General features: G+C 44.0%; 1 protein-coding gene across 1 annotated transcript; it reads left to right on the top strand.

Annotated features, from left to right (window-relative positions):
• The first annotated feature begins 2,975 nt into the window (after positions 1 to 2,975).
• On the top strand, positions 2,976 to 17,399 carry LOC137545940 (vomeronasal type-2 receptor 26-like). Its single transcript, XM_068267777.1, has 2 exons — positions 2,976 to 3,051; positions 16,492 to 17,399. Exons 1-2 carry the CDS (start codon positions 2,976 to 2,978, stop codon positions 17,397 to 17,399), a joined length of 984 nt encoding a protein of 327 aa, XP_068123878.1.
• The last annotated feature ends 1,194 nt before the right edge of the window (positions 17,400 to 18,593 follow it).

Raw genomic sequence — 18,593 nt, 5'->3', positions numbered from 1 at the left:
TAGATAGATAGAAGAGGATAGTATAACTGCAAGGCCCAGCAATGACAGCAACAGTGTGCTGTACCACAAGTACAGTTGAAAGATATACATTGGTCTAATACAGTGTGCTGTCACACAAATACAGTGAAAATTTATGCACTGGTATAATAGAGTGCACCGTCACACACATACAGTGGAAAGGTATGCACTAGTATAATACAGTGTGCTGTCATACGGATACAGGGGAAATATATGCACTGGTCTAATACAGTGTGTTGTCACACAAGTACAGTGGAAATATATGCACTGGTCTAATACAGTGTGCTGTCACACAAGTACAGCAGAAAGGTATGCACTGGTATAGTACAGTGTGCTGTCACACAGATACAGTGAAAAGGTATGCACTGGTCTAATACAGTGTGCTGTCACACAAGTACAGTGGAAAGATATGGACTGGTCTAATATAGTGTGCTGTCACACAAATACAGCAGAAATGTATGCACTGGTATAATACACTGTGCTCTCACAAAGATACAGCAGAAAGGTATGCACTGGTATAATAGAGTGTGCTTTTACACAGATACAGGGCAAAGGTATGCAGTGGTATAATAGTGTAGTGTCACATAGATACAGTGGAAATGTATGCACTGGTATAATATAGTGTGCTGTCACACAAGTACAGTAGAAAGATATTCACTGGTCTAATAAAGTGCGCTTTCACACACATACAGTGGAAAGGTATGAACTGGTATAATAGAGTGTGCTGTCACACAGATAAAGCGGAAAGCAATGCACTGGTATAATAGAGTGTTCTGTCACACAGATACAGTGGAAAGGTATGCACTGGTATAATAGAGTGTGCTGTCACACAGATACAGAGGAAAGTTATGCACAGTGGTATACTACAGTTAGTTGTCACACAGATACAGGGGAAAGGTATGCCCTGGTATAATACAGTGTGCTGTCACACAGATACAGTTGAAAGGTATGCACTGGTATAATACAGAGTTCTCTCACACAGACACAGGGGAAAGTTATGCACTGGTATAATACAGTGTGCTGTCACACAAATCCAATGGAAAGGTATACACAGTGGTTATACAGTGTACTGGACCTGGCACAGTAGTACAGCAAGGGCCAGCTGCGACAGACAGGGCTGTATCTATGCAGTGTCAGTGTCACCAAAAAAAACCAACACATCAGAAGAATATTTGCTCTCAAAAGAGCTTTTTTAAAAGATATGCACTGGTAATGCTATGTGGGGGGCCTGGCACAGTACACAGCAACGCCCAGCTGCAACAGGGCTGTATCTATGCATCTGTGGTCAGACCAAAAAAAAAAACACATCAGAAGAATATTAGCCCTCAGAAGAGCTTTTTGGGGGTGCTTTCAGCAACACATTTCAGTGAGGAGCAAGCTAACAGCCTAATTAGTGCTTTCACTATCTCTCCAGCAACCTCTCCCTTCCTCTCACTATAGCAGCATCAGCAGCCTGAGAACATGGCCAACGCTGCAGGGTTTTTATAGGGAGGCGGGAGTCCATGGGTGAGTGCAGCCTGACTGGCTGCCATGTGTCTGCGCTGACTGTGATGTAGAGGGTCAAAGTTTAGCCCAATGATCAGGTATAGGGGGCGGGTTGAAAACGCTATGTGTTCGCTACCCGCCGCGGGTGTGGGTAGCTGATATCCATGTGAACTACCCAACAGGCTAACCATTGGGGCCATCTCTACAAACTATAAGGTCTTTTTTAATTATTTTTTTCCCTTTTCTTCCCACTATCCCCTTAACAGGCTGCAAATGTGATGTTTCTGGCACGTATGGGGGGCTTTGCTATTAACAGCTAAAGTTCACGGCCATTGACTTTAATGTTAAATGCTAGCACAGATTTTTGACAAAAAGGTTAGGGGGAGAATATTTTATCCTTCCATTGAGAGAGATAACTATGATTGGTTGGCCAAGGGTCAGGCCCCTGATTAATTAGCAAGCTTCTCTGTAGACCCCGGACAAAGCTATCACTGTGTAGAGATGCAGTGTGGCACCAAATATGTGCCTCTTTGGAGTTTTATAAGCAGGAAGCTGGCATTTTAGGCCAGTTTTACATAAGTTGGCGGTGGCAGTGTGGCACACATGCATGGGATAACGTGATTATGACAGTGAAACCTGGGAATCCTAGTGACGTACTTCCTCTCCAGTAGGGGCGGAAAGGGGAGTGTGGGAGGTGGTGCTATGCATACGATCCTGCCGGCACACTCTGCCGCAGGATCATACAAATTATGTTTTAGATGTTGTGGGGGCATGCAATGAGGGCGGAGCATCATACTGATATGATACTATGGTATTGCAGTATGACGCTCCACCCCCACTGCATGCCACCACAATGTCTAAAACCTAATTCATATGACCCTGTGGCAGAGTGTGCCAACAGGATCGTATGCATATCACCACCTCCCACACGCCCGCATCGCTCCTCATCCATTGACCTACTCCCTGCTAGAGAGGAAGTACGTCACTAGGATTCCCAGGTTTCACCGTCATAATCACTTCGTTCACCGCTACCGGCAAAGTTTTTCAAAATGTAAATATGTTGGTGGCGGCAGTTCGGCACGCATGTTTGGAATGACATGACTACGATGGTGAATTCTAGGAATCCTAGTGACATAATTTTGGACTTCTGAGGTGATGCAGCAGAGATGGTAACATGCTGTTGACTTTGCGGCGGGTCAGCGGCCGACAAATTGCAATAATTGTGCTAGGCCCCATTGCCTTGCATTGTTGTTCCGCTACCTTGCGGCAAAGCAAGGTAATGTAACAGCACACTTGCAAGGCAACTGTAAAAGGTACCTTTAGTGTTACAATGCAGACTGCTTTGTTTTTGTGTTGTCATAAAAAGCAATTTTGTTGTGTTACACAATGGCAATAAAGCGTTTGAGCTTGTATTTATGTTTCAGCCCCCAGTATCTCGATGCAATGACCCCTGCTTGCCTGGGAGCCGAAAAATGTCTGGATCTTCCCCTCACATTTGCTGCTATGAGTGTGTCCCGTGTCCTGATGGCCACATCTCCAACACAACTGGTACACTTTCTATTCTTACCTGAGTTATGCAACTGTTATTGCTGTAGCCAGTGGAGGGGTTTAGATTCAGCAGTGTACATTTGTGTAATCACACTAGCAATGTGTGTGTAAAAAAACAAATCTAATTCCACAAACATTCTCATTTCATGCTGTGTAAAATGCAAATCAAAACAAAATTTAGAAAAAAAAATAAAAACATTGTATTTCCTTGAACTTAATGGAAAGCCAAATTGTTTAACGGTTTGTGTTCACTTTAAGTTTGATACTCACATGTTTCACAAAAGTTGGGACAGCGACGGAGGTATTGTCCAGGGTCAGTAATAGAGCACATGTGACATCATCACTCTGTACAAGTTTGGGAGGAGACCAGCAACTGCTGTTTTTTTTTTTAACCATTTCACATCCAGACCTTGTTTCCCCTTTTATGGACCAGTTTTGATGTTTTAGCTACTGTATGTCCATATTTAATCAGCAATAAATTTGTCCCTACTTATGACACCTAAATGAAATGTATATCATTTTTTCAAGGCAAACTAAACTTTCATTGTATTGCATTTTTTCATTTTTTTAAGAAACAAAATAGAAAAATAAGCACAACCAAATAACAATAAAAAACAACACCTTATTTCTCAATTGAATCAATTTCACTTTAAAAATAAAAATGCCACTTTAAAAAGAAAATGTTTGGCTATGTTTACCATTTATCACAAAACACAGTTTATGGTGAATAAATTTGATTTTGAAATAATTATACAGTGTGTATTTTTCACTATGAACTGCGAAAATAATAGTATTTTTAATGGTAAAAAAAATAAAAAAAACATCTTATTTTACTCAGGAAACATATGTTCCCTTTCACCAGTTAGTGCTGCAGCAGATAGCGCCAGAGGTGTACACAGGAGCAAGCCCAACCATACACACCCGTGCTTCAGCTATAAGACGTATATCTGCATCCTTGTGGCTTAGATGAAGTCACAGAGGATGTAGATATACTGTAGCTGATGCTGAAGCGGTTAAACTAAAAAGTTGTATCTTTATTTTCTTTTTCAAATATCATTGTTTCATGAAACATACCTGTACATGATAAACATAAATTTGATGCTGGCAATACGGTTTACAAAACTCATTGGATAGGGGACCCAGAAGACTGGCAAGTCATACACTGCTAAAAATACACAAGTAACTAAATATAGTACTTAAAAAATCATCAGGCGGAACAGCCAATGGCAACTTTGGTTATCTGGCAACAGGTCAATAACATGACCGAGTATAGAAAGAGCAGAAGCTGCATATCTAGAAAGCATATATGGAGGGAAGGGAGAGAGTTGGCATCACTATGTGCAAGACTGAATGGGAAAATAAGGCACCAGTCTAAAGCACACACATGAAAATGATCCCTCGAGTGACAACTCGGGTACTGATGCTGGTGTCTCCAGTGCCCAAATTGCTGCTTCATTGCAAAGCCATTTATCTGATCACTGTGCTGTTTTTATTCACTGAGGTGGTCAAAGTTATTTCTCAGGTAACAAACTTGAAAGATTCCATAAAAAAAAAAAAAATCCCAGTAAGTCTCAAATCTGAACTCCATTATTTTATCTGCCTAACAAAAAAAAGGGAAGAAGGAGCATTTTGTACACCTTTTACATTAAATATTATCTACAATGTCTTAAATCACATATAGCACACATCACAGGCTTTCTGTTACCAAGAAAACCCTTCTCTAGCATTACAGATCGGGGAACCTTTGGAGAGTTGTAGAGACCATGGTAATCATGAGTAGAGATGGCACGAACCTCCAATTTTTGGTTCACAAAACGCGATCGCGAACTTCCACAAAAGTTCGGTTTGCGTGAATGTTTGCGAACCGCAATAGACTTCAATGGGGAGACGAACTTTGAAAACTAGAAACACTTATGCTGGCCAGAAAAGTGATGGAAAAGATGTTTCAAGGGGTCTAACATCTGAGTTTTTGCTTGGATGAGTGGGATAGACGCCAAAAGTCCCGGGGGAAAAATCTGGATTTGACGCAAAGCAGCGTTTTAAGGGCAGAAATCATACTGAATGCTAAATTGCAGGCCTAAAGTGCTTTAAAACATCTTGCATGTGTATACATCAATCAGGGAGTGTAATAATAGTACTGCTTCACACTGACACACCAAACTCACTGTGTAACGCACCACAAACAGCTGTTTGCGTAGTGACGGCCGTGCTGGACTGGTGCAGAACATGGCCAGAGTGCAGGCCATGGCAGTTCTCAAGCCCATATGGTCGCCGGGCTGTGGTAGCTCAATGATAGAAAAGTGACTGTCCAGCTGATCAAATTTGGTCTGTCCACAAAGAAGCAACAACCTTATTATCTTTGGTGTGCCACCCCCCGAGACACTCATATAGCTGGCAATCATTGCTTCATTGTGATACGCAAGCCCCTTCACCGCGGCAAGGTAATTATCAGGAAGGGGAATTGGCACATGTACATGCCTTTTGTTTTGGTGTTGCAGCTGCAGTGTGCTGCCAGAAAAATTGGTCAGGCATGTACACGCACCAGAAAAATTAGTATAGCGGCCTCTGCTAGCAGCGGCCTTAAAAATTCAGGAATCCACCTGGAGTCCGGGACCCTGTTGGTGGCTGAGAAGGCAGTCAAGCGGCCTGCGGGCAAAGGTGCTGTGTGGAGAGTGACTAAGTCTTGGGGCAGGCAATCACACGGCGTGCAGGCAGAGATGCTGTGTGTGCGGACTGACTTAATCTTGGGGCGGGCAGCAGCCCTCCGGGATCCATGCCTCATTAATTTTGATAAAGGTGAGGTACTGAACACTTTTGTGACTTAGGCGACTTCTCTTCTCAGTGACAATGCCTCCAGCTGCTGAAGGTCCTTTCTGACAGGACGCTTGAGGCAGGGCAAGACAGAAGTTGGATGGCAAATTGGGACAGCTCTGGCCACTGGTCAAGCCTGTGCACCCAGTCAGGGTCAGACTGGGCCACAGTAGTACAGTTTTTTCCCTCGGTAGGCCCTGCCTCCAGGTCTCTGGTGGGCCCCCCCTCCTTGTCTGACAGACCTCCAATTGCTGCCTGCAGCACAAAAATTCTCTTCTCAGTGCTGTAATTACTCATGCTGAGAGCAGTGGAGTAGCTAAGGAGCTGTAGGCCTCGATGCAAATTTTACAATGGGGCCCCCCAAGCACTCTATACATAACAATTGATATGACGCACAAAAACCTGCCAATGGCAACTACAGTGTCAGAGGTGCAAGAAGGGGATGAGGAACAGCTTGTTAATGATTACCACTGTTCAAAGTATCTATAGAAGTGATTATTATGAGCACAGGACCAATAGAGAGGTAATACTGTAGTTGAGGGAGTGCCCTTCGGGGACCCTTTGGCCGAAGGGCCCCGATGCGGTCGCAACCTCTGAGGTCGCAACCTCTGCAAAGAAGGACATTACTTTATATTGAAGGAGGGGACTCTATGCAAAGTTTTGCTGGGCAGCAGTGTCCGAATTACAATGCTGCTAAGATAATGTACATTTGACCCTGTCCATAATACAACATGACCATGCCCACCTTCCGGTGCATGGTCACGCCCTTTTTTCACCGCAATCATGAGATGTGTGGGCCCCAGGTTGAAATTTCTTTGGTGGGCCCCCAGTGTCCCAGTCCGACCCTGCACCCAGTAGTCTAAGGGTTCATCGCTGCTCACAATGTCTACATCCACACTTAAGGCCAGGTAGTCGGCTACCTGCCGGTCCAGGCGTTGGTGGAGGGTGGATCTGGAAGGGCTAAGGCAAGGCATTGGACTAAAGAATGTCTGTGTGGGTGTCCTGTCCTTGCCTGCGTGGAAATGGGAGAAGGATTACTGGCAGTGGTACCTTTATTTTGTTGTGCTGTGACATCATCCTTAAACGCATTGTAAAGTATAGTTGCCAGCTTGTTCTGCAAATGCTGCATCCTTTCTACCTTCATGTGATTTGGAAACATTTCCGCCACTTTGTGCCTATACCAAGGGTCTAGTAGCGTGGCCACCCAGTACAGCTCATTCCCCTTGAGATTTTTTTATATGGGGGTCCCTCAACAGGCTGGACAGCATGAAAGACGCCATCTGCACAAATTTAGATCCAGACGTACTATCCATCTCCTCTTGCTCTTCTTTAGTGTCGTCAGGTAAGTCCTCCTCCTCCCCCCAGCTACGAACAATACCACGGGAACGTTGAGCAGCACAAGCCCCCTGCGACGCCTGCTGTGGTTGTTCTTCTGCCGCCGCCTCCTCCTCCAAAGAAACACCTTCCTCCTCATCCAAATCTGACTCCTCTTCCCCACACAACTCTTCCTACTACTCCTGTCCCCCCTGTGCTGCCACAGGTGTTGAGGAAACATCTGGTTCTGATGAGAATTGATCCCACAATGCTTCCTCCTTTAACTGTTCCTGTTCACGCTCCTCCACAGCTTGATCCACCACTCTACGCACGGCACACTCCAGGAAGAAAGTGTACGGGATCAAGTCGCTGATGACGCCTTCACTGCGACTCACCAGGTTGGTCACCTCCTCAAATGGCCACATGAGCCTGCAGGCATTTTGCATGAGTGTCCAGTTCTTGGGCCAGAACATCCCCATCTCCCCAGAGTGTGTCCTTCTACTGTAGTTGGCTTTCTCTTGTTCTAGCAGGCAAGAGAACATAAGGATGGTCGAATTCCAGTGAGTCGGGCTATCACAAATCAGGTGTCTCTCCAGCAAGTTTGTTTCTCTGCTGAATATTGGCAAAGTGTGTCATGGCCGTGTAAGACCGCCTTAAATGCCCTCACACCTTCCTGACCTGCTTCAGGACGTCCTCTAAGCCTGGGTACTTTGACACAAATCTTTGAATGACTAGATTCAGCACATGTGCCATGCAGGGTACATGTGTCAGCTTTCCCAAATTCAAAGCGGAAATGAGATTGCTGCCATTGTCACACACCAAGTTGCCGATCTCCAGCTGGTGCGGGGTCAGCCACTGATCCACCTGTTTGTTAAGAGCAGCCAGGAGAGCTAGTCCAGTGTGACTCTCCGCTTTGAGGCAAGACATGTCTAAGATGGCGTGACACCGTCGTACCTGGCATGCAGCATAGGCCCTGGGGAGATGGGGCTGTGTAGCTGGAGAGGTGATCGCAGCACCAGTAGAGTTGAACTGCCACTCAGCCAAGGAGGAGGAGGATGACAACAGCAAAGAGGATGTAGCAGGAGGAGAGGAGGTGGCAGGATGCCTGCCTGCAAGCCGTGGAGGTGTCACAACAAGTTGGTCCGCTGCACAGCCACATACTCCCTGCTTGTCAGCGGTCACCAGGTTGACCCAATGGGCTGTGTAAGTAATTTACCTGCCCTGACTGTGCTTGGCAGACCAGGCATCCATGGTCAGGTGGACCCTTGACCCAACGCTGTGTGCCAGAGATTACACCACTTGCCTCTCAACTTCACGGTACAGTTTGGGTATCGCCTTTTTAGATAAATAATTGCGGCCTGGCATCTTCCACTGCGGTGTCCCAATTGCCACAAATTTACAGAAGGCCTCAGAATCCATCAGCTGGTATGGTAACAGCTGGCGAGCTAACAGTTGTGCCTTCGTAAGGCAATGGAAAAGTTCAGAACGCTCTACCCCCTAGGAACTAGCCAGCAGGTGCAGGATCAAAAGAGCCAAGCCAGTCCACAAATGCACACAGAAGGATCCGCAGACCAAATGCTGGTAGAAAAATGCAGTTTTTTCTTTATTCGAAAAATTTTATTGCTATGCAACATGGAATTTTTTGAATAAAGAAAAAACAGCATTTTTCTACCAGCATTTGGTCTGCGGATCCTTCTGTGTGCCTTCGTAAGGCATTTGTCCCTACATGGGTGTTGGCCTTTCCACGGCTCAATTTTTGGAGGCAGAGAGAACAGATGGCATTGCTCTGATCTGAGGCAGACACACTAAAAAAACTTCAAACCGCTGAGCCCCCTGGGGTGATGGCACTATGGTAGCATCAGCAGCTGACGTTGAAGGGCATGTTGGCTGGCTGTACATAGGTAGTGATACATGGCGCTGGACACTGCCACCAGCTTTTTCTGAATACGAGCTCCCCCTGCTTCTTTCAGGAACTCGTCTCCTCCTGCTCCTCTCTGACTCTCCCTCTGAAATGTCCCCCTGTTCATCTCCTCTATTGGGAACCCACGTGGTATCTGTATCATCATAATCATCCTGCCCAGCTTTGCTTGCCTCAGACACCTCATAAACTGCACCAACAGCGGGTACTTCATCCTCCTCCTCCTAACATGTTACGTGACGTCCATATTGTCGCCTAACTCACACATATGAGGTAGTGTAACTTGTTTAGCGCTTTCATCTTGTTGTAACAGTAGTGGCTGTGAATCAGTTTACTCCCCACCAAATAACTCCTGCAAAGTGTAAAATGGAAAGGATGTGGTGCTAATAGCTGCGCTGGTGGCTGTGGAAGATGAGGTGTTCTGTGTTAAATAGTCGACCACGTCCTGACAATCTTGGGAGTTGATGGGACATGCCTTCTTCTGAGCACTGTACTTTGGTCCAAGGCTGCACAAAATCACATCAGCACGACCTCGAACAGACCTGCCTGGTGGACTTCCTCTGGGTCTGCCCCTGCCTCTACCTGTTTTGTCAATATCGATGGGGGATGAAGTGAAAGGCATGCACTGACTTGACTAATACAATGTGCAGTCATACAGGTGCAGTTAACAGGTATGCACAGAGTGGTATATCACACTGTGTGCGCTCACGTGGGTAAGTGGGTGCACTGAACAACAGGTAGGTATATGCAGTGCTGCTGAGTATTACAAATGTGCACCTGTCACACACACGTACCGTGAACAGGTACAGTGGCTGGTGGTATTAAATATCACACTGTTTGCGCTCATGTGGGTAGGTGAGAGCACTGAACAACAGGTAGGTATATGCAGTGCTGCTGGGTATTACAAATGTGCACCTGTCACACACATGTACCGTCACAGGTACAGTGACTGGTGGTATTATTATTATTATTATTATTTATTTATTTATAAAGCGCCAACATATTCCGTGGCACTGTACAATGTAAGAAAACAAACAAGGGATACATAATGATACAGACAATGATATACATGAAAATATGAACACTGATACAAGATACAGCACTGCTGATTACAATTTGATTTAACAGGATGACTAAAATGTATAAATTTCTAGCAGTGTGCAAGCAATTGAATTAATAACAGTCCATGACACAAAAGGGTGAGAGCCCTGCCCTTGCGAGCTTACAATCTAAAGGAATGGGGTGGAAACAAAAGGTGGGGGAAGTATACAGTATATGTACAGGCAGTGCGTAATTAGGTCATTTAGTGGGTGCATGGCCTAAGCTAGAGAATATGCTTGTCGGAAAAGGTGGGTTTTGAGGGAGCGTTTAAAGATTTAAAAGGTGGGAGAGTGGCGGATGTGTTGTGGAAGGGCATTCCAGAGGAGGGGTGAGGCACGTGAGAAGTCTTGTACTCGTGAATGTGAGGAGGTAATTGTAGAAGAGGCTAGAAGAAGCTCGTGTGCAGATCTGAGATTGCGGTTGGGTTGGTATCTGGAGACTAGTGAGGAGATGTACAGGGGAGAGAGATTGTGGAGAGCTTTGTAGGTTATGGTTAAGAGTTTGAACTGAATCCTCTCATTAATTGGTAGCCAGTGAAGAGCTTGACAGAGAGGGTCAGCAGAGGAAGAGCGAGAGGAGAGATGAATAAGTCGAGCAGCAGAGTTCAGTACAGAATTGAGCGGTGTTAGTCGGTTAGTTGGAAGTCCAACAAGCAATATATTGCAATAGTCCAATCGAGATATAATAAGAGCATGAACTAAGATTTTGGTTGTGTCATGGGAGAGAAAAGGTCGGATACGTACTATGTTTTTCAGTTGGAAATGGCAGGAGCTGGTTAGGGAGTTAATGTGAGGAGTAAATGAGAGAGAAGAATCAAATATTACCCCCAGGCACCGTGCTTTGGGAACTGATGTTATAGACGTGTTGTTAACATTTATTGTAATATCAGGCAAAGGGTATTAAATATCACACTGCATGCGCTCACGTGGTAGGTGGGTGCACTGAACAACAGGTAGGTATATGCAGTGCTGCTAAGTATTACAAATGTGCACCTGTCTCTCACACACACACGCACACACACACAGGTACCACCATGAACAGGTGCAATGACTGGTGGTATTAACAATACTTGCGCTCACATAGGTAGGTAGGTTGGTAGGTGCACTGAACAGTGAACAGGTGCAGTGATTGGGATGGAATTACAAATGTACAGCTGCCTGTCACACACACAGGTAGTCACTGAATGTGCTGGGCCTGGCAGTGGTACAGTAGGAATTTCCCCAAAGGCCAAAAAAAAAAAAAAATAGATCACAAATACAAGATTAGCTCTCAAAAGAGCTGTTGTGGGGTGCTACTTTAGCAATAAGAATCAGCAAGGAGCAAGCTAACAAGCCTACAAGAGCCTAACTAAGCTTTCCCTATGAGAGTCTGCAGCAGCTCTCCCTTCTCTAATTACTGCAGGCACACAAGTGAGTCCAATACCTGACGCTGCCTATGGGGGAGTGGCTCCAGGAGGGAGTGTAGCCTGATTGGCTACAATGTGCCTGCTGACTGTGATGTAGAGGGTCAAAGTTGACCCTAATGATGTACTATGGGGGCGAATCGAGTTTCCGGAAAAGTTTGCAGTTTTCTGCGATCGCGAACCATGGAAGTTCGCTTGGAACCATTTAGGCCATCTCTAATCATGAGAAGGGGAGGCAGAAAATGCAGCAGATTAGTGGTCCTTCTCTAATGAATACTTACATCTGCTGTTACAGGACATCCAACATTTTCTATAGCATGTAGTCATATTTAGACACAACAAATGTATAATTGGGCATGTGTACTATGAATTACTTGTGTGTATAGGGCTTACATGAAATAGAGGCCCAAGGAAATTTGGATGCCTGAGATAGTCTCTAGTAAAATATTGGTAAAATGAATGCTACAGTACGCTACTATTTGGCTCTATGTAATAACGGTAGTAAAATATTGTTAAATTTCACCAACATTTATTTTACTATTACCTTATCTGACTCCATTCTCACGTGAACCCTCTTTCTATCAGTGCCTAACCCCCTCAACCAATTCTTAGCCCAAACTGATTCTCCCAACTAGATAAAACAAAGGAACACCAAGAGCCCCAATAGTTTAATATGTACTGGTAAATGGTTACTAGATACAAACCAGGGTTACCATTAGGCAAGGCAACCACTGTAAAGGCAGGTGGGGAGATTTTCCTGACCCCACTCAGGAATAAGAAGTCGCTCTCTGTAGATGAGAAAAAGGGGGTTCAATCCTCCACCTAGGGTGGTCTCAATATTGGAAACAGTAAATTCGGGCGCCTGAGGCTAGTGGACAAATCGGGCGCTGCCATTCACTCCTATAATAAATATCGTTTAATGGGCGCCCGATAGGAAAAAAGGGCGCCGGAGAAAACTAACGTTTTAAAAGTGGCGCCCGGAGACTTAATGTTTTATTACTGTTTCTCATGATTACACATTATTTAATTATTTTTACATTTTTAAATATTATTTAAACGAAAAACAGTACAATATTAAACGAAAAACAGTACAATATTTTTTTCCAAACATTATTTTTAAACGAAAAACAGTACTTTTTTTTTTTTTTTTTTTACATTATTTTTAAACGAAAAAAAAAACAGGGGGGTCTTAGGTTTAGGCACCAAAAGGGGGGTCTTAGGTTTAGGCACCAACAGGGGGGTCTTAGGTTTAGGCACCAACAGGGGGTCTTAGGTTTAGGCACCAAAAGGGGGGTCTTAGGTTTAGGCACCAACAGGGGGGTCTTAGGTTTAGGCACCAACAGGGGGTCTTAGGTTTAGGCACCAACAGGGGGGTCTTAGGTTTAGGCACCAACAGGGGGGTCTTAGGTTTAGGCACCAACAGGGGGGTCTTAGGTTTAGGCACCAACAGGGGGGTCTTAGGTTTAGGCACTAACAGGGGGGTCTAGGGGTTAGGGGTAGGTACAGGGAGGGTTACTTAGCCACCAACAGGGGGGGTCTTAGGTTTAGGCATCAACAGGGGGGTCTAGGGGTTAGGGGTAGGTAGAGGGAGGGTTACTTAGTAATTTTTTTTTTTAAACGTTATTATACGTTTCACTATTTAAACAAAAGATTAACATTTTTACAATTGCCGATTTAATGCACATTATTTAATGATTTATAACTTTAAAAAACATTAATTTTAAACGAAATACAGTACAATACATTTTTAAACGTTATCCGTTCTTATCGTTAAAAACCCGGCGCCCTTTTTTCCCAGCGCCCCTTTTTAACGTACGCCTCAATATTATGCAGGAGAACAGAGGCACCAAAAGGATAAAAGGAAGCTAATTGAGCTTAAAAACCAAATTCTTGGTAAATAGAGGAGGTAGTGGTGGACTTACCTCCTCCAAGTAGACACACAACGACTGTAGTAAAGACAGTCAATACATTTTATTTATGGACTCCAAATATGCAACACATTTCACAGGTTTGATCCCGCTTCATCAGGCAATAACAACAGAGCAATAGCTGTAAACAGAGATGATTGGCTCATAACCCATGTGTAGTCATACAGTCATCAATTAAATAAAAAATAAAATATATATAAAAACTTATAACTATAAATAAACATCAAACATTAGAGGCGAAATAGGTATTAAAAAGTGGGGGTGATTGGGATAAAGACAGCAGAAAAGGTAATTTTGGGCAGTGATGAGCAAAACTGTTAATATTCTTTTCGCATAAATTCTTGCAAAAATAATGTTTAATTCAATTTTCGAGCAAACATATTGCTTAGAAAATGAATAGATTTTTTTCCAGGACCTCGTTTAAAAAAGTCCTTTTATCTGTTTTTATAGTTGTATTACATTATTTGCCTTTACACCTGTGAAACGCCTATGTGATATTATGTACCAACAACTGGATCAAGATGCTTATTTCAATCTAATGACTTTGACAATACCAATTGCCCCCATTAGATGGCAGCAGATGGCATTAAATGTTGTTATTTGTTATGCTCTGCTATGTATTTTTTTATACAATCATCTATATGTATATATCACAATCCACCACTAGATGGCACTGCATCACTGAAATTAACTTGCCCTTACTCTTGCCCTATTCCAAAATGGCAACTGCTAGTTGCATCTGTACATGTGCAGAATGACTCAGAACATTTACCAAGCACTGTGATTGGTCAATCAACCCTCAAAGTAGTATAAATGAGCACTCCTGGAAGTGAGCCCTCACAGAGGTGCATGGCTCTGCTACAGACCACATATGGTAAGTCCCAGCTTTCCTTTCCTTATGATACCTTCATTTTTTTCATTGCTTGTGAATTTTTTTGCATTGAGAATTCGGTTTTCGATTCGTAGTATAGCTTGGATTTTTTAATTCTTTGCTTTTAGAGCAAAAATGCACAAGATCAATATTTCATTGTAACAACATATAAAACTATGTTTTAACGCAAACCGTCTAAAACAATATTTTTTATTCTAGCCTAAAAGATCAGTATTTTTTTCGTGGAAATTTGCAATGTATGTGAAAACTGCGCAAGATAACAGGATTTTTCTCCCAAAAAAAGTTTGCTCGAAAATTGAATCAAACATTATTTTTGCAAGAATTTATGCGAAAAGAATATTAATAGTTTTGTTCATCACTGCTCACAATGACCTTTTCTGCTGTCTTTATTCCAATCACCCCCACTTTTTAATACCTATTTCACCTCTAATGTTTGATATTTATTTATAGTTATAAGTAGTGTTGGGCGAACAGTGTTCGCCACTGTTCGGGTTCTGCAGAACATCACCCTGTTCGGGTGATGTTCGAGTTCGGCTGAACACCTGGTGGTGTTCGGCCAAACTGTTCGGGGTTCGCCCGAACTGTTGAATGCATGGCCGAACATGGCCGAACAGGGCCCCTGTTCGGCCGAACAGGGCCCTGTTCGGCCGAATACTGCCCCCCTATGGGGTCGCAGGCATAAGGGGGGAGCATGCCCCGGTCGCGGGGGGGTCGGAAATTCCCCCCACCCCCTCCGCTAGCGCTCCCCCCTCTGCCCGCTTCCCCATAAAAAAAGTTATAGTACCTGGTGCCTGGTGGCTGGCAGTGGAGTGAGGAGGAGGAGGAGGAGTCCGAGTAGCAGAGTGGCGTTGAGGCCGGGCAGCGGGCGGTTCGGGCGGTTCAGCGCTAGTACCTTGTGGTACTTCCGCCCTTTCTCTGACCTCACGTCCTCTGCGTGATGACGCATACGAGGGTACGCGTGATGCGTACCCTCGTATGCAGAGGACGTGAGGTCAGAGAAAGGGCGGAAGTACCACAAGGGTACTAGCGCTGAACCGCCCGCTGCCCGGCCTCAACGCCACTCTGCTACTCGGACTCCTCCTCCTCCTCCTCACTCCACTGCCAGCCACCAGGCACCAGGTACTATAACTTTTTTTATGGGGAAGCGGGCAGAGGGGGGAGCGCTAGCGGAGGGGGTGGGGGCAATTTCTGACCCCCCCCGCGACCGGGGCATGCTCCCCCCTTATGCCTGCGACCCCATAGGGCCCCCATGTTCGGGGGTCCCATTGACTTCCATTGAGTTCGGCGTTCGGGCCGAACATGCCGAACATCTGGCCCATGTTCGGCCTGTTCGGCCCGAACCCGAACATCCAGGTGTTCGCCCAACACTAGTTATAAGTTTTTATATATATTTTATTTTTTATATAATTAATGACTGTATGACTACACTAGGGTTATGAGCCAATTATCTCTGTTTACAGCTATTGCTATATTGTTATTGCCTGATGAAGCGGGATCAAACCAGTGAAACGTGTTGCATATTTGGAGTTCATAAATAAAATATATTAACTGTCTTTACTACAGTCGTTGTGTGTCTACTTGGAGGAGGTAAGTCCACCACTACCTCCTCTATTTACCAAGAATTTGTTTTTTAAGCTCATTTACTTCCCTCTTATCCTTTTGGCACCTCTGTTCTTCTGCATAATGATTCTCCCAACTGATGCTTAACCCTCAACAATCCCCCCAACCAATGTCTTACCCTAACTGCCCCTGCCCCCCCCCCCCCCTTAACAATAACAAATCCTAACCAATCCCCCCAACTGACTCAAAACCCTAACTGTCCTTCCCCCTGCAGTAATCCCATCTGACATTCCCACCCCTATCTATGCCTACACTAACCTAACTGCGACTATCAACACCAGTTCTTGTTTTGGTTATTGTTTTGGGTGCTGGAAGCACAGGAGAAGTTTGGGCACTGCCATAGACGCCCCTATTTCACAATGAGAATCCCAGAGTTCCTGTATACTAACGATGAAGACACAATTCTTTCCTTGGACTTAGTATGTTGATTATGTTTCTTTATATCTGCCTGCAGACAGTGAAAATTGCATGAAATGTCGTGTTGAAGAATGGTCAAATGAGAAGAAGGACCGCTGTGTTCCAAAACTGGCAGATTTTCTCTCCTACACCGAGGATACAATTGCTGCAGTATATTCATCTGGCTCTATTTTGTGTTGTCTTCTGACTTTTTTTATATTGGGGGTTTTTGGACATTTCAAAGACACACCTATTGTTAAGGCTAATAACAGGAACCTGAGCTATCTTCTCCTGGTCTCCATCATGCTAAGCTTCCTCTGTGTCTTCTTGTTCCTCGGCCGTCCATCAGATGTAACCTGCAGGCTTCGTATGACATCTTTTGGTGTCATTTTTTCAGTAGCTATCTCTTCTCTTCTTGCTAAAAGTATCATTGTCTGTGTTGCTTTTAAAGCCACCAAGCCTGGGAATTCCTGGAAAAAATGGATAGGAACCAAATTATCAAATTCTGTAATATCTGTGTGTTCAATTGTGCAAATAAAAATCTGTGTTGTTTGGTTGTCTACTTGTCCTCCATTCCAGGAAGAAGATACTCACTCTTTTCAGGACGTAATCATCATTCAGTGCAATGAAGGGTCAGTTATTGGATTCTACTCTGTCCTGGGATATTTGGGGATTCTGGCAGCTGTTAGTTTCATGATAGCTTTTTTAGCCAGGACATTACCGGACAGTTTTAATGAGGCCAAGTACATCACGTTCAGCATGCTGGTGTTCTGCAGTGTCTGGATTGCCATGATCCCTGCATACCTGAGCACTAAAGGGAAATACATGGTGGCTGTAGCGGTCTTTGCCATTATGACATCAAGTGCTGGACTCCTCAGCTGTATTTTTTTCCCAAAATGTTACATCATTTTGTGTAGACCTGAACTTAACACAAAAATTGTCTTGCTCGAAAATAAAACAAGATAATCTTTTACAGTAGATACTAACTGGACAATGCAAGTAGGGAAAGGGATGAGCTCTGGATGAATCCCGAATAAGTTTCATTCAGAATTCATCCAGATAAACAGTGCGGGCGGGTGGGGTGGGGGGGTTAACTTACCCAGGAGGCGTCTTAGATTAATTCCAAATGAAACCCATTTGGAATTCATCCGGAGGTCATCCCTGTATGCAAGTCTACAAAAAAAGTCTATAAAGTTGTGGAGTAAAATCTTTTTTTTGTGGGTTATACTTGTTGGTTTATGTTCTCAGCAGGTAGTTTTTCAACCCTCTTTATTCTCATTTGACGTGCAATAAAAAGTTTAGCCCTTTCTTCCCAACCAGCTGATTTCAGCGTAACTCTGTGCAGATCGTTTCGGCACCAACAGTGCCTGATTTGGGTGTCTGGAGTTTCAGTTGGGCGCCACACAATTTAGTAAAAAAAAAAGAGAGTAATTTGACCACTGTTAATAGCTGATTCCCCAATTACTTGTCCCCCCGAGTTGCTAGAACTCAGAGGGGGCACAGTAATCAGCGCAGGCCCGGAGTTTGTGCGGTAGCAGGGTGAGCCATTTTTCAGCTTGACCTTGTGGACCACACTGATAATACATACACCCTTCTCTTCCATCCTCCCTGAACACTGGTTCTGAAGATGAAGTGATGAGGTATATTTCATTACCCGAAGTATCTGTATTTTCAATCCAGATTATTAATCATAGTGTTTTCTTGGCCATTTCTCACATGTTTACTAGATGCGATCTCTGGACCGATGAGGTTCTTCCTGTAACTGAAAAGATGTTATCCTTTTAAACCGATTCATGTTTCCACATATTGGTACATTTGTATGTTGCATGTAAACTGAGAAATCTCATTCAATAAAAATATATTGATACAAAATTGAAGCTAATAGAAAGTAATTATTGACATAAACAGGTCGATTAGGGTATTTTCTCGCTTCCAATTTGATCATAAAATCCAACATTTGTATTGATTACATTTTCTGTTCCAATCAATCATAGAATCATTTTACATTGGTTTTGGGCACACAATGCACAGTTCTCTGTACAATTTCATCAGAAATATTGCATTGAAAGATCTTATCTGATTGTGCTATTAATGGGCACCTTTAGATGTAGTTTTATTTGGCCATTTAACCTCTTGAGAAACAGTAGTTTATATCCTCCT

This window comes from Hyperolius riggenbachi, chromosome 1 (genome assembly GCF_040937935.1).
Source record: "Hyperolius riggenbachi isolate aHypRig1 chromosome 1, aHypRig1.pri, whole genome shotgun sequence".
Taxonomy (NCBI): Eukaryota; Metazoa; Chordata; class Amphibia; order Anura; family Hyperoliidae; genus Hyperolius; species Hyperolius riggenbachi.
This window is presented reverse-complemented; position numbering and strand designations above follow the sequence as displayed.

Bases quoted from the DNA above. Each gene is read 5' to 3' on its own strand.
- LOC137545940 (XM_068267777.1), top strand. From the start codon at position 2,976: ATGTCTGGATCTTCCCCTCACATTTGCTGCTATGAGTGTGTCCCGTGT. The intron at 3,052-16,491 runs GTACACTTTCTA...ATCTGCCTGCAG, and splicing joins CCACATCTCCAACACAACTG to ACAGTGAAAATTGCATGAAA.